Here is a 16,009-nt window from a genome sequence, read left to right as displayed (position 1 = left end):
GATTATCTGCTATCTAAAATGATGAATTGTTTTTAATTCATTCTATCTCTTCCTCTTCCCCCTCATCCTTCCACCCTTTCTCTACCCCCTAATCTTACAACCCTTTATTTACCCCCTCATTCTTTCACCCTTTCTCTACATCCCCATTCTTCCATCCTTTCTCTACCTCCTCATCCCTTCACCCTTTCTCCACCTCCTCATCCTTCTACTCTTTCTCTACTTCCTCCTTCTTTCTCCACCTCCTCATCCTGCTACCCTTTCTCTACCTCCTCTTCGTTCCACCGTTTCCCTAATTCCTCATCATTCAACTCTTTTTCTACCCACTCATCCTTACACTCTTTCCCTTAACCTCATCTCTCTCCCGATCCCATAGTCTTGTCTCTCTCCCGATCCCATAGTCCGCGTCTCTCTCCCGATCCCATAGTCCGCGTCTCTCTCCCGATCCCATAGTCCGCGTCTCTCTCCCGATCCCATAGTCCGCGTCTCTCTCCCGATCCCATAGTCCGCGTCTCTCTCCCGATCCCATAGTCCGCGTCTCTGTCCCGATCCCATAGTCGCGTCTCTCTCCCGATCCCATAGTCTCGTCTCTCTCCCCCTCACTCGCTCTCGGCCGCTCTGGTTTCTCTCTCTCTCTCCCCCTCGTCCACTCTGGTTTCTCTCTCTCTCTCCCCCTCGTCCACTCTGGTCTCTCTCTTTCTCCCCCTCGTCCACTCTGGTCTCTCTCTTTCTCCCCCTCGTCCACTCTGGTCTCTCTCTTTCTCCCCCTCGTCCACTCTGGTCTCTCTCTTTCTCCCCCTCGTCCACTCTGGTCTCTCTCTTTCTCCCCCTCGTCCGCTCTGGTCTCTCTCTTTCTCCCCCTCGTCCGCTCTGGTCTCTCTCTTTCTCCCCCTCGTCCGCTCTGGTCTCTCTCTTTCTCCCCCTCGTCCGCTCTGGTCTCTCTCTTTCTCCCCCTCGTCCGCTCTGGTCTCTCTCTTTCTCCCCCTCGTCAGCTCTGGTCTCTCTCTTTCTCCCCCTCGTCAGCTCTGGTCTCTCTCTTTCTCCCCCTCGTCAGCTCTGGTCTCTCTCTTTCTCCCCCTCGTCAGCTCTGGTCTCTCTCTCTCTCTCTCTCTCTCCCTCGTCCGCTCTGGTCTCTCTCTCTCTCTCTCTCTCGTCCGCTCTGGTCTCTCTCTCTCTCTCTCTCTCCCTCGTCCGCTCTGGTCTCTCTCTCCCTCGACCGTTCTGGTCTCTATCTCTCTCGGACGCTCTGGTCTCTCTCTCCCTCTCTCTCTCTCTCTCCCCCTCGTCCGCTCTGATCTCCCCCCCCCCTCGTCCGCCTGGTCTCTCTCTCTCTCTCTCTCTCTCTCTCTCGGTCGCTCTGGTCTCTCTCTCTCTCTCTCTCTCCCCCTCGGCCGCTCTGGTCTCTCTCTCTCTCTCTCTCTTTCTCTTTCCCGTCACTCACTCTCCTCTCTCTCTCTCTCTCTCCTTCGTTCCCTCTTCTTGTTCTTTTCTGTTCTCATTCTCTCCTGTAATTCTCTGGTTCTTTATCTTTCATTTTCGCGTTCTCTCCTTCGCCTTCTCCCCCCTCTCCTAAAAACTTTGAAGACGAACATAAAGATATTAGCTGACCCCCACTTTTTTGAAACCGCGAATGACCAAAATATGTGCAGGGCTCTGCTTTCGATCTGCCTTGATGCAACACGCAGTGAACACATTTTGATCCTGTTCAACACATTCCAGGTGAATGCCATTACGGTAGTGACAGTATTTTCGCAGTACAAGATGTAGAGTAACTTTCAGTATGATGTCAGAGATATTCTAATGATCCAGCCTTTATGTTATGTTGTAATTTTACATTGTGAACTTGTTTACTTTTTGCTGTTATTCCCACTACAAGATTTATTTCTTCACATGGTTTCATTGATAGTCTGCACCCACCTTATCTTTTACCTCCTCCCTCTGTCCTTACTCACTGCTCCTCCCACTCCTCCTCTTTTTCTTTCTTTCGTATACCTACCTATACGATGCATTTATTTCCTCCTAGCTTACTATTCTTTACACTCCTTCTGTTTCTCCTCCCATCACATGCCTACTACACACAGCATCTATTGCCTTCCTCCCCCTACTACCGTTTCTCCACTATCACTAGCTTGGTCCAGCTTTATATAATTTAACAATCACATATGTTGCCTTGTTTGTCCACATCTATAAACTAAATTTTGCAGTTTTTCTAAGAAGTTCATTTCGTATTTACTTCCTTATATATATATTGGTGGCCTGGCAAACTGGAGCTGCCTCCCAACAATATATATATATACAAATGTAGGTAAATTTGGTCCAGCTTTATATAATTTAACAATCACATATGTTGCCTTGTTTGTCCACACCTATAAACTAAATTTTGCAGTTTTTCTAAAAAGTTCATTTCGTATTTACTTCCTTATATATATATTGGTGGCCTGGCAAACTGGAGCTGCCTCCCAACAATATATATATATATATATATATATATATATATATATATATATATATATATATATATATATATATATATATATACAAATGTAGGTAAATTTGGCCATATTTTATTGGTTGAAAATATAGGTTCTTTTTTACCAATTGATGTAAAATTTTAACCATAGAATAGTATAATCTTCAAAAAGCATGCAAATTTTTTTATGTAGTTTCGTTCCATAGAACCAAAGATGTGAGCAAGTTTTTAAATGAGTAAAAACACTAAAAACATATCCAGATAGGTAGAAGAGTAAATTATCTGGCCTTTGATAACATTTATTTGTTAAAAATTTGCTTTTTGTTACCACTTCTTTGTACTAAATAGTCGGAAATGAGAAGACGAAGAAAAAAAGGTTCACGCAATAAATCATTTTCAACACTATCCCCCCCCCCTCCCAAAAAAGAAAAGCAGTTGATTTTATTTACTTACTGGCAGTTCAGCCCAGCTTTCCTCGGGCCTTTGTACTGTTCATAACTTTATATGCATATATATATATATATATATATATATATATATATATATATATATATATTATTAAAAAGTTTGACTCATGTCCAGGTAACCTACATCTAAAATTTCAAATGTTTAGACCAATTGTCTGCCCTGTCTAAATACACTTTATGTAAAATTTAAAATATTTAGAGCGAAAATTGGCTGAGTAATTTGGTAGAGACTGCAAAGGTCAATTTTTTAAAAACTTTGACCCTAATTTTTACCCCTTAACATTTATTGTATTGTGCTCAAATCAAATTAAAAAGTCTCTGGTCCCCCCTCGCCAATCTTTCACAAAAAACACCCGTCTAGCTGAATCCACTGTGAAAAATTTCCCCCACTCTATATCTGTGCCTAAATCAAAACGCGGATTCCATGAACAAAGCTTCTTTCTTGGAACTGCACACCTGTGGAACTCTATTCCGTCTGCCTGCTTCCCTCCGGACTACAACTTGGATGTCTTCAAGTCCAATGTTAACAAATTCCTAATGAACCGCCCCCTTAATTAAACACTTCATCAAATCTCCACACTAACGTAATGTACTTGCAATAACCCTTATCCCTGAGTGGCTTCCGGGCCTTGATAAGTGGTGATCACTGTGTAAAAAATAAAAAAATTAAAAAAAAAAAAATCACTTCCTATTAGCAAAGTAACTGAAATACATGATTAGCTTAATTTTGAAAAAAAAACAAACAATATCATTCAAGATTTGACCACATGGTGGAATTCAACATATTATATGCTGAAAATAAATTAAGAACAATGAAAAGCTCTTTTAATGTACACTGTTGGTGAGATTTGTACCTTAACAACTTACGAATGGGGACTTGTTCGAAAAAATATTCAGTTCCTGAGTCCATTTGAAGAAATCACCAAAGAAACAACTTACTGAACATCAACCATATCAATGATAATACCTACAAATTTATCTCTGAGGTTATTTCTGTCAAAAGCTGCCCAATCTACTTCTAGTATTTCTGACTTTAGTGGAATCCTTCTAACCATTGTTGAACAATTCAGGTTGTCAATGGAAACAAGATTTTCAATCTATCTAAATGATAAAAGCTTTTTTATGTCTACTTTCCCAGACTCATGATTCAAATATGCATTTTAAAAGATTGGCATGAAAACATATTTAGAATTGGATTCTACATCTACTTTCCACTGATAATGAAGCAGAATCAGCAGGATACACTACCCTGCTGAGGGTGAACAAGCACGAACAAGTGTAAATTACAAAATCGCAACTTTGAAATCAATAACCAGCAAAAATGTCACAAAAGGTGTTTTCCTCATTCCTAGTATAAGAATAATAAGAAGTAAAAGTACAATTATTTTTAATTAAATTTCGGCCTTCGTTTTGAGGTATGAAAAATGAGCATCATTTATAATAGCAAAATTGCACTGATGGACAATTTTTAAAGTATCATCAAATAAAACTGAATTAAATGACAGTAAGTATGTACGATCAATATAATTCTATACATAATGATTATTATGTCTATTTTTAAAGAATTCCAGCTGCAACTTAATTATAAGTCGATAAAAATTCTGATATGGTTAATTTTGGTGGCGGAAATAAATGTCAAACATATTAATTTCAAAATCGCACATCATGAAAACTGTTAAAATATACAGATCGGGAATGTTGCATGCCTAGTGAATACATATTGTAGAATGCTATACTATGTACTTCTGAAATAGCATCCTCAAGAAAATGTACGTAGTGTTTTTCATTTTTTTTATCATGGCGATGGAATTAAGTAAAAATGCATGTTCAAAAATGGTTACTCCTCGATTTTTAAATCCAGGTTTATATACCTATTTTTATTCTTTGTATCTGTTTTTTTTTTTTCTAAACAACGATATTTTTGATATTGCTAAAAAAAATTTTTATTGCACAATGTCTAGTATAATGTAACCATTTTACTAGACATTTTGGAAAAAAAAAAAAAAGAATCAATATTAAATATACTAAAAATAATCTTAATTCGTAAACTGTTCAAAAGGATATATTTTGACACAATAAAATTGTATACATTATAGTTATTAAAAACGATAATATAACTGATGTTTAATAATTTGGTACTTGTGCAGTTTATAGACTATGCTGATATAATAACATTATTTAGAAATCCATTCTTAATTAAAAAAAAAGGGAGAAATTTTTTGTAACTCTTCTGTACTTTCACCTAGCATTTTAATGAACAAAAATATTGTAAAAAAATTAAATTTAACTTGAAAATCCTATCTCAAAATAGTATGCTCCATAAACTGAAGTACTAATAATTTTGTATATATATATAATTAAATATATAAAAAATAATTTATATAAAATAAATACCTAAGAAATAATTTATATAAAATAAATACCTAAAAAATAATTTATATAAAATAAATACCTAAAAAATAATTTATATAAAAGAATTAAATACCTAAAAAATAGTTTATATAAAAGAATTAAATACCTAAAAAATAGTTTATATAAAAGAATTAAATATTTAAAAATAATTTGTATAAAAGAATTAAATACGTAAAAAAATGTTCATATAAAATAATTAAATACCTAAAGAATTATTTATGTAAAGAATTAAATACCTAAAAAATTTATATAAAAGAATTAAATACCTAAAATTGTTTATCTAAAAGAATCAAATACCTAAAAATAGTTTTTATAAAGAATTAAATACCTAAAATAGTTTATATAAAACAACTACCTAAAAAATTGTTTCTATAAAAAATTAAATACCTGAAAAATTGTTTCTTATAAAGAATTAAATGCATGAAAAATTGTTTCTTATAAAGAATTAAATGCATGAAAAATCGTTTCTTATAAAGAATTAAATGCATGAAAAATAGTTTATTTAAAAGAATTAACAAATTTATGCTTCCTACGTTATTTTTAATAAAAAAATATGGTTCAGTTTTAGAAGAGCTTTTACGAATGAATTATGTTTGAGAACTGAGATTCAATTCAAAAGTATGAGAAACAAAACGTCTAAAATATTTGAAACGACGGAGAAATTCTAGTTACTTTCTCTCTTTAAGACTGAAATGGGCCACCCCATTTGGCAGAAATTGCACTTTTCGCAAACATCTTCAAGTACTCCCGTTAGATTTATTTTTTGAAAATCCAACACAAATTGCGATTAACAATTAAATTATTCAAATCAAAGTCATTGCAGGGGAGACAACTCGTGCCTTATTTTATTGGAATAATTGTACTGAAACCAATGTTTTTCTTTTCAATTTTTTTTACTAAAATGTGGAAATTTATTTTTTTATTTCCAGATTTTTAACAAAGAAGATACCTTAACGATGTCAGAAACAACGAAACTTATTGATAATGAGGAAACGTCACCCTCACCCCCAGATAGGTGAGTATCTACAAAGATATATATATATATATATATATATATATATATATATATAATATATTTCTATAATAGTAAGGGACCTGGCGTTGTCCGGGATTGAATGAGAATCAACAAATGTTCCACCCTCCCATACTTTTATTTTATTGAAATCGGTGAAATCATCCTTTTTTTCAATCAAATTGATTGATTGATTGACTGCTCTAGGGACACCCCCATGCAGTGTAACAGGAGAAGACTTCGCATGCCTCTTCGCAGTAACTTGGCCCACAATACATTGTAGTCTACATTGCACTGTAGAGAATCTATTGTTGATTTTTTGATTTTATAAAATTATCTGTAAATAATGGCGTCATTTAAAGTTTAAAGTCTCATGGTTCAATTGTGCTGTAAACAGAAGCATTCATTTCAAACATGCCCCTGTCATATACAAGAATTTACATTTGATGTTATAGGGTGGGCCTTTCTGCTTGTGCAGTGATAAAAACTTCTGAAATACGCTTGTAATATTAGGTTGTATAAACGTGTTAATTTCTTTCTATAATCAGATTTTTTCGATAGCCGCCATCATAATTATATATTAAATTTAGTCCTTTATCTCTATACTAGACTACCCGTAACCCGTTGGATCAGTATGTTATATTAGCTATGGAATTAATTTATGAGTGTGACACTTGTGATGTAAAGATAATAGTGTGACATAACAAAAACATTTCTATGAAAGTATATTAAAATGTAAAAAGAATATAGATAGATTTCTATGAGTCGTTCTGTTTATAATTGTTTATTTTTGAAAAAAAAAAACCTTTACAGCCATTGAATTATAAGTGGTTTCCCATACTTATACATAAATGTGCACTGAACAGATATCATAATACTTAAATTCAAATTTTGATATATCTTTTAATTTAAACGCAAAAAAAATAATGATTGGGATGCTGAAAACGTACACAGTAAAATATGTTTTGTCGCGTTGATTATTTATTTGTAACATAATTTTAAAAAAAAACATTTTCGGAGTTATTTATTTATGTTGGTAGTGTAAAAAAATGTATGAATGTTTTTAAGAAAGGTGTATGAAAAAAATGGAGAATAAATTTAAAAAAGAAAAAAGGAAGGCGGTGGGTAAATCGCCGTTGTAAAATGCTCTTATGGTTGTCAACGGGTTAAAGTAGATTTCTTTGTAAGAAAATTGCGTTGAAATAACTTAAACGTAATACGGAAATAAACGATGTAAAACATTCAAGCAAAATAAAAAACGAGAAGTTGGAACGCTGGGGAATAGAACTATTGGCACTCACATTTGACGTAATCTATCGCCCTGGGTAAAAAGAATGCAGCCGCGGACACACTTTCTTGAGCGGTTTGCTCTTTGACTAACCCAACGGGCCTTCGAGACCTACACGTTTCATTGTGTCATCCAGGTATAACACGAATGTCTCATTTTGTACGCCTGTGTAATCTTCCTTATTCCATCGATGATATTCGACGAACTATTCGGAACTGTGCAGTTTGTGCAGAATTAAAACAGAGATTTTTCCATCCCACCAATTTCAAGCTTATCAAAGCGACTCAACCATTCGAACGCTTAAGTGTTGATTTTAAGGGCCCATTGCCATCTAACAGTCGAAATAAATATCTATTGACAATCATCGACGAATATTCGCGCTTCCCCTTTGCCTTTCCTTGTCGAGATATGACCTCACAATCATAAATTGTTTCTGTCAACTATTTTCACTGTTTGACATGCCTTCCCTCAGTCACTCTGATAGAAGTCTATCATTCCTCTCAACGGAACTAACAGACTTTCTGCATAAGAAGGGAGTAGCAACAAGCTGCACAACTGCCTATAACCCACAGGGAAATGGCCAGGTGAAACGACTGAATGCAACCCTATGGAAAACAATATCGCTAGCATTGAGGTCGAAAAAGTTACCAATTTCTCATTGGGAAACAGTTCTACATGATGCCCTACACTCCATCCGTTCCTTACTGTGTACTACTACTAACGCTACACCTCACAAGAGGATATTCCAGTTCAACCGTAAATACATATCTGGCATCTCTCTTCACAGTTGGCTTTTAAATCCAGGCCCAGTTCTGATAAAACGTAACCTACGGTTATCTAAGTACAAGCTATTTGTCAACGAAGTCGAGTTGCTGGAATGCAACCCTCAGTATGCCCATGTTAAACTCCCAACTGAAAAAGAGGAAACAGTGTCGTTGCAACAACTTGCCCCAAAACCGCAAGATACACTGCCACACACTAATGACGGTAATATCTCACAGGAAGCTGAACCTCTACAACCAGATACCTTGTTAGAACCGTGCATGTCTGAAACATCCCGGGAAATTTTATTCGTCGATATAGCGCCCGATAAAAACCCATCAGAACTTATTCATAAGCAACAACGTGTCCACCCCTACCACCTGAGAAATAGAGATGCTTAAACTTGAACTTTTGCATATCATTCCATAACCCCACTCTGAACATTTTCCACCCGGGGTGAATGTCATATTAACAATTCTCTTTCCTTTTGTTACTGTACTTCTTGATGAATAAAGCCTTGTTCACAGGTTATCATTCACCTTCCGTGTTGCCCTCACTAAAATGTGTATAGTAAAACAAACCCGAATTTTCTTTTCTTCCATGTACCTCACATAAAACAGAATTTCCATGAACAGAGTTTCTTTCTAATAACTTCCCATTTCTGAAACATTTTACCACATGGATGTTACTATCATATACGGCATAATCACGTTCACATACCAGTACGCGTTGGAAGTCTTGAAGTTAAACAATGTTGAGCCTGGTCAGTACCAAATGGATGACCAATTCCAGGTGCTGCATGTAGGAGGACATTGACACCTCCCTGCAAGAGTTGCAAAAACCTAACATCATCATCTCCCCTAATGGGGGGGGGGATATACATGTGACTAGGGATCGCTTGTAAATTTCATACTCCACCCCGCATAGGGTTATTGCCGTTTCCATGATCATTCCATCATGGATGTTTCCCTGCATGCTACAACGTGGTCATCTTCAATGTCAACAAATACTTGTCATAAACATCGTCATAAGAATGTAAATTTTATTCATTCCATTTTAATATGGTTCAACTTTCAACTAACAATCTATTCATCTCATTAACTTTTATCCTCAAGTGGTTTTGGGCCTTGATAAGTGATGACTAGGGCTATGACAACAGAATATTCTTTTCATTGTTTTGACTCTCACATATATATCCGACACAATTAGACACGGTTAGACAACCAAGAACCACATTACTCTATCTAAAAACATATAAGATATTAACTGATAAACACTTGAGTCAAAACAAGGAAAAGAATATGCTGTTGTCCTAGCCCTAGTGATGACTCATTATAATTTATTTTTATGTATTTATTTATTTTCAGATTTCGATTGGTGTTTATAATTTTTTATTTGATGGGAGTTGGCAGTCTTTTACCCTGGAATTTTTTCATTACTGCAAACAATGTGAGTTTTTTTTTTAATTTATTTATATATCTATATATAGTGAGAATGTGTGTGTGTGTACAATTCTCAACCTATATACTCAACGAATTATTGATCTACAGATTTGAAATTTGGTATATAGGGTATTCAGGTGTGGAAAACTTTTTCATTTTCATCCAGAAAACGAGCTGCTAAGGCTTCCAAATTGAAAAATTGGTACTTTTGGGATCATCGGATTTTTATCTGTCAACTGTTTCGTGACTGCGCATGCATGAATCAGTCGCATGACAGTTTCGTTACGTTAAGAATAAGTAGTTTTTAAAGGTCATGTCAAGCTGGCCTAATGGTTATTGTACTTGATTTCCTGTCTTAAGATTTTGGTTTGATCTCAACTTGAGTATTTTTTTAAATTTTTTTACTCACAAGAAGTGCACTGTTTAGAAAAAAAACAATACTCGCATGCAGTTTCTGTCTGTTTTTTTTTTTTGTTTTTACTTTGTTTCTTGAAAGGAATTTAACGTTACATTTAATACCAGGCAATGGCGGGTACATCTACTAGTCTAAAATAAAATGATTTTATTCTTTCGTTTTGCAATTTAATAAATCTTATTTCTTGATGCAACTAAAATATTGTGTGAATGACAATGACAAAGCTAGTAATGGGACGATTCCAATATTTTTTCCAATTCCAATATTTTTTCCGATTCCAATATTTTTTCCGATTCCAATATTTTTTCTGATTCCAATATTTTTTCCGATTCCAATATTTTTTCCGATTCCAATATTTTTTCCGATTCCAATATTTTTTCCGATTCCAATATTTTTTCCGATTCCATTTTAAATTCATAATTTCTTTTTATTTTACTCACCTTCACCCCAAACAAAACTTATTGCCACTTGGACGTAAGGGGTCACTAATTGGGACTATGCCTAAGACAGATTAAGATGTTGGTTTACGTTACATTTAAACTTCTGCATATCAGTACAGTTTGGGAAACAGGAAGAGAATTCCAAAGCCTAGCTGTTCTAGAGAAGAAGCTATTTGGGTAGAAAAGTTTCTGATATTAAGGAACCTCAACAGTGAAGGGGTGTGATTTTGTTGGTAATCAGGTTTGTCGGGGATATATACGTATAAGTGCAACGAGTTCATCAGAGCACATTCCATTAAAATACTTGTAAAATAGGCACAGGGATGCGACATTGCGGCGATGGGACAGGGGTTGGAGCCTAGTTGACAAAGTGGGGCCTACAGGGTGACCCCCAAAAAAACGGGCCCCAACTCTAATTAGGCCCCGTTTCTTAGTGTTTTGTCCGAATGAAATGAAACCTTGGTCATAACCAGTTTATTATATTCAAAACCTCACATCATAACACAAGGGTCTTTGGTCTTTTTTTTTCTCTGTTCTACAGCATATGTTCTAGATGGCCTCCATTTAGCTTTTGTTTTGTTTTTTTTTGGTCACCCTGTATTAGATTTCAGACCCTTTTTTTGGACCCATTCCAAGAGGGAGAGACTAGTTGGCCGAAATGTCATGAAACAACAAAAAGATGAGGATAATAGTCTGCAATAAAATAAAATCAATAAATAATACTCATCTCAATAATGAATTCCAATTAAATAATATATATATATCATTCGGTACGGACACGACCATGGAAGATCAGATAATAAATGTGGAGGCTTACTTGGCCAAGTCGTGGTGAGACGACAACTATGGATGGCAGTAATTGCTAATAAAGATGAGAATAATAGTCCGCAATAAATAAATTAATAAAATTTCCTTCGTGTTTCTTGTTTGCGACAGAGTCTACAATGTGTTGGGTGCCTACATCTTAACACATGTGTAAATATGTGTAACAGTACACTTGGAGTTGCCCAGGAGTCTTTTTAAATTCATTTTTAGTTTTACTCATGGACCCCCCCCCTTCTCTTATTGATTTTCTTGTAAAGAAATATTTACAGTTTTGGGAACATGATTTAGTTTATGCCAATAAAAATTGTAATTGTCTGTATTTTTGAGATGAGGTGTTTTCATTGATTGAGATTGTCGGACTGACTTCCTCATCTTGGTTGTTATTGTCACAACGTTTCGGCCGTTTTGCCCTCTGGCCTTCGTCAGGTGAACCGTTTGTTAGGAGTCTCGAACCCAACCCTTTATTATTATTACGGGGGTACCGTGTTCGGACTCCAGCTAGGCTTTGGGACATAGTTGGTGATTCTCTGTTTTTCAATGTTACTTTTTCACTGCCTTCGTTCAGTGACGTTCTAGTGACATATGGCCGAGTGGTCCTAGACGTTGTATCAAAGTTTACAATTACCCAAAGGTGCTGAGTTCAATCCTGAACGAAGGCAGTGAAAAAGTAACATTGAAAAACAGAGAATCAGCAACTATGTCCCAAAGCCTAGCTGGAGTCCGAACACGGTACCCCCGTAATAATAATAAAGGGTTGGGTTCGAGACTCCTAACAAACGGTTCACCTGACGAAGGCCGAAGGGCAAAATGGCCGAAACGTTGTGACAATAACAACCAAGATGAGGAAGTCAGTCCAATAAAAATTGCTTTGCAATAAAACTGATAGGACATCTTACAAAATGTCGAAATTTAAATCCCATGAATACTTGCACTTAAAAAGGAATGTTGATGCACCATTCCAATAAACGATTACCCAAAGAGATTTTTTACATCTCCAAGGAAAAAATGACTAAAAAAAAGAAATCGCTTGAAAAAATCTTTACTGAGGTAACTTGCTTCAAAGGTAAATAAATATTTCTTTTAAAGCAAAAAAAAAAAAAGCATATATCATTTTGGCTTTCTTTAATTTCGAAGTTTAATATTCATCTCATAACATTATGTCCAAAAGTGCCATCTTATAACAATGACTAGCAGGGATACCCGACGTTGCCTGGGATTGAAGGATGATCAGCAAATGTTTTACACTCCCATATTTTTATTGTCATTGAAATCAGTGAAATTGCCCATTGGTTGTCTGCTCTACAGTTGGGGACCCGTCACAGTGTACCAGGAGAAAGTTTCACATGCCTCTCCCCTTAGTGATTTATTCCACAATATATTGTAGTCTAAATTGCACTGTAGAGAACCTACTGTTGATTTTATAAAATTATATATATAATGGCTTGAATTAAAGTTTAAAATTAAAAAGTTAAGAATCATGGTTCAGTTCTGCTCTGATCAGAAACAATCATTTCAAACACGCCTTTATTATATCAAAGAACCTACTATTGATTTTATGTCAGACCTTTCTGCTTGTGTGGTGATAAAACTTCTCAAGTGCACTTGTGCTGTTAGGCTGTATAAGGTGTTAACTTTGGTCAAAATTGCCTGTTCGTTCCGTAATCTGATTTTTTCAATGACCGATTATCAATACTCATTGAAAACATTCCAATACTATACCTTTTTAAGAACACTGTCAGATACATACATTACATTTGTGTGAAATTTCATAAAAATCGGGCCAACTGTTTCGGAATCCATAGGGAACAAACGTTTACACACTCACACACACACTCAAAGTTCCTTTTATATAATAGTAGAGATATAGTTTTTTAAACAGTTGTTGCATGTTAGTGTAGGATTAGTGGATGGCGCAAAGTCAATCTATATATCTATAAAAGTAAAATTGTCTGTGTGTGTACATTTCTCTACCAAACTACTCTGTCAATTTTCAGTCTACAGACTCAAGATTTGACATAAGAGGTATTGAGATTTGGGAAAGTATTCTTAATCAGTTTTCGGCCATAAATTTGGCTGTCAAGGGGTCAGAATTCAATGATTTGACCTTTGAAAACCCTACCAGACTTCTCCACCAGTTTTGGGTCTAAACACTTGACATTTTAAACGTAGGTTATTTGGACGTGCAAACTTTTTAATTTGATTTGAGCCCAAAAGAATAAATGTTAAGGGATCAAAATTGGGGCTAAAGTTAAAAAAAATTTGACCTCTGTAGTCTCTACCAAATTACTCAGCCAATTTTTGGTCTAAACATTTGAAATTTTACTTAAAGTGTATTCAGACGTAGGGCAAGATTTTTAATCGTTTTCTGGCTAGAAAGTTGGCTGCCAAGGGGTTCAAGTTCAAAAACTTTGACCTTTGTGATCTCTAGGAAACTATTCAGCCAATTTTGGGTCTAAACATTTGAAATTTTACATAAAGGATATTCAGACATACAGCAAGCTTTTTAATCAGTTTTGGGGCAAAAATTTGGCTACCAAAAAGTCAAAGTTGAAAGAGTTGACCTTTGCAGACTCTACCAAACTCCTCCACCAATTTTGGGTCTAAACACTTTAAATTTTAGATGTAGGTTACCTGGACATGAGTCAAACTTTTTAATATATATATACATATGCACACAAAGTTATGAACAGTACATAGGGCTCAAGCAAAGCTAGGCTGAACTGCTAGTCTGTAATAAAAAGAATATCATTAATACATGGAGATGATGCATTCTTACATCTTCCCCTGGTGCTAAAGTTCCTTTAAGCCAGGTTTGTTTAATAGCTGTAGATTTTTCAATGCCCTTTGCATCCGTTGGATATTTACATTGGGCCTGACAATGGCTATATCTACTGCATCAGAAACAGTGTTGTCTGAAAGGACTTGTAGCGAGGAATTGTCAATCCTGGTTGGGTTTTTGGTTCTGGCAAGAATTATTGCAGTTGGTATTGGAATCAAGCACCTTTTTAAAAATCGTCTATTCTGCAGCAATACCCTCTTAGTGGTGCATCTGAACGCAGTATTGCTGGTATGGTAGGGCGTCGACGGTAGTACCCGGTTTGAACCACTTGGTTTTCTTCTTGCGTCTTGAATCCAAACGTGGGATATGACTTCCAAGATTCAAAGATCATATATTAGCATTGTATCGATTTCTCAACACCTGATCATGAACGGCAAATTTCTTCTCACGCTGTTCAGCGGAAACGATCCATTCACGATGGACTTGGTAATGTTGGGTGTTTGAGGGGATACTGTCTCGCAGTTTTCAATGAAACAGAATCTGTGCAGAACTTTATCCCAGCTCCAGTATGGGCTTGTTTCTGTATTGAAGGATCGCATAAACCGCTTTGTCATTATTGAGGCTGCTGTTGGTCGATATATTGTCATGGATGATGCATTTTGCAGCTTTGACTGCCAATTTAGCGCATCCATTTAACTATTGCTGCAAATTTTTTCAAATAGGAATGTAGCGGGATCATAAAGAGAAAATGGTTTTGGCGGTGTAGCAAGCGCATTTTCTGTGCAGTCCTTGCAACCGTCGCGATGGTCCTGAATATTTTTGGTGATTCCTGGCCAATAAACAGAAGCTTTTACACAATTCTGCATCATACTGGCTCGCTGATTTGCCAAATGAAGATTCATCAAAACTCGATACAAAGAGCATGAAGAATAACAACACGGTCATCAAAAAGAATGAGGTCATCTATGATGGACAATTTATCACGAACATCCTAGTATTCCCGAAGTTGAGAAGGTTCAACCAATGTCTGTTTTATGGGAAAACCCTGCTGAATAATGCCAACAATGTGAAATGTACGGCACAATCACATTGACACACCGGTTCTCGCCAGATCACCGAAGTTAAGCAACGTTGAGCCTAGCAAGTACCAGATGGGTGACCATTTGGGAAGGCTAGGCAATGTATGTACCTTCTGGGAAGGTTGGGCGTGGGGTCTGCACCCTCACCCTTTAAAAAGAACTCCTCGCTACAAAAGCATCTACAAAGTTGTAAATGGCCTATGCCCCTCCAGGGGGTCAAGGGCTATGTTTTTTTTTTTTTTATGATGTGAAATACAATGTTTTTCTGACCCCTAGTTACAGTATTTGCCCCACCTTATGGTGTTATAATGTTATTTGATTATATACATGTATGCTATATACTGTACTGTATTTTGTTACTAACTTTTTATGCTGTATCCCAAGGTTCTACTGTATGTTCATAATGATGATGAATTTTTATATATATTTTTTTTTGTCTTTCAGTATTTTATGTATAAACTTCGAAACACAACTACGGGTTCGCTTGAACCAACAACGACTCGGCAAAAAAATTTCGAAAGTGATTTGGCAGTTGCAGCCACGATTCCAAATGTTCTTTTCAACATCTTTACAGTGTTCATTGTCAGATAGTAAGTCCAAATTTCTTGTAACAATCTTTCT

The 16,009-nt window shown here is 35.9% G+C and overlaps 1 protein-coding gene across 2 annotated transcripts in view; it reads left to right on the top strand.

Annotated features, from left to right (window-relative positions):
* Window positions 1-16,009, top strand: part of LOC145256458 (equilibrative nucleoside transporter 3-like) — a 104,553-nt gene that overhangs the window by 41,099 nt on the left and 47,445 nt on the right. For both annotated transcript variants that reach the window (XM_080115387.1, XM_080115386.1), the window contains exons 2-4: window positions 6,276-6,361; window positions 9,776-9,857; window positions 15,833-15,978. In XM_080115387.1, the coding sequence (XP_079971513.1) occupies window positions 6,303-6,361; window positions 9,776-9,857; window positions 15,833-15,978 (287 nt within the window). In that variant the 5' untranslated portion in view covers window positions 6,276-6,302. The remainder of the gene's footprint in view (window positions 1-6,275; window positions 6,362-9,775; window positions 9,858-15,832; window positions 15,979-16,009) is intronic.

Source organism: Euprymna scolopes, chromosome 32 (assembly GCF_053919585.1).
Source record: "Euprymna scolopes isolate OS-2025 chromosome 32, ASM5391958v1, whole genome shotgun sequence".
Lineage (NCBI taxonomy): Eukaryota > Metazoa > Mollusca > Cephalopoda > Sepiida > Sepiolidae > Euprymna > Euprymna scolopes.
The sequence above is the reverse complement of the archived record's forward strand: the minus strand, read 5'-3'. Positions and strand labels throughout refer to the sequence as shown.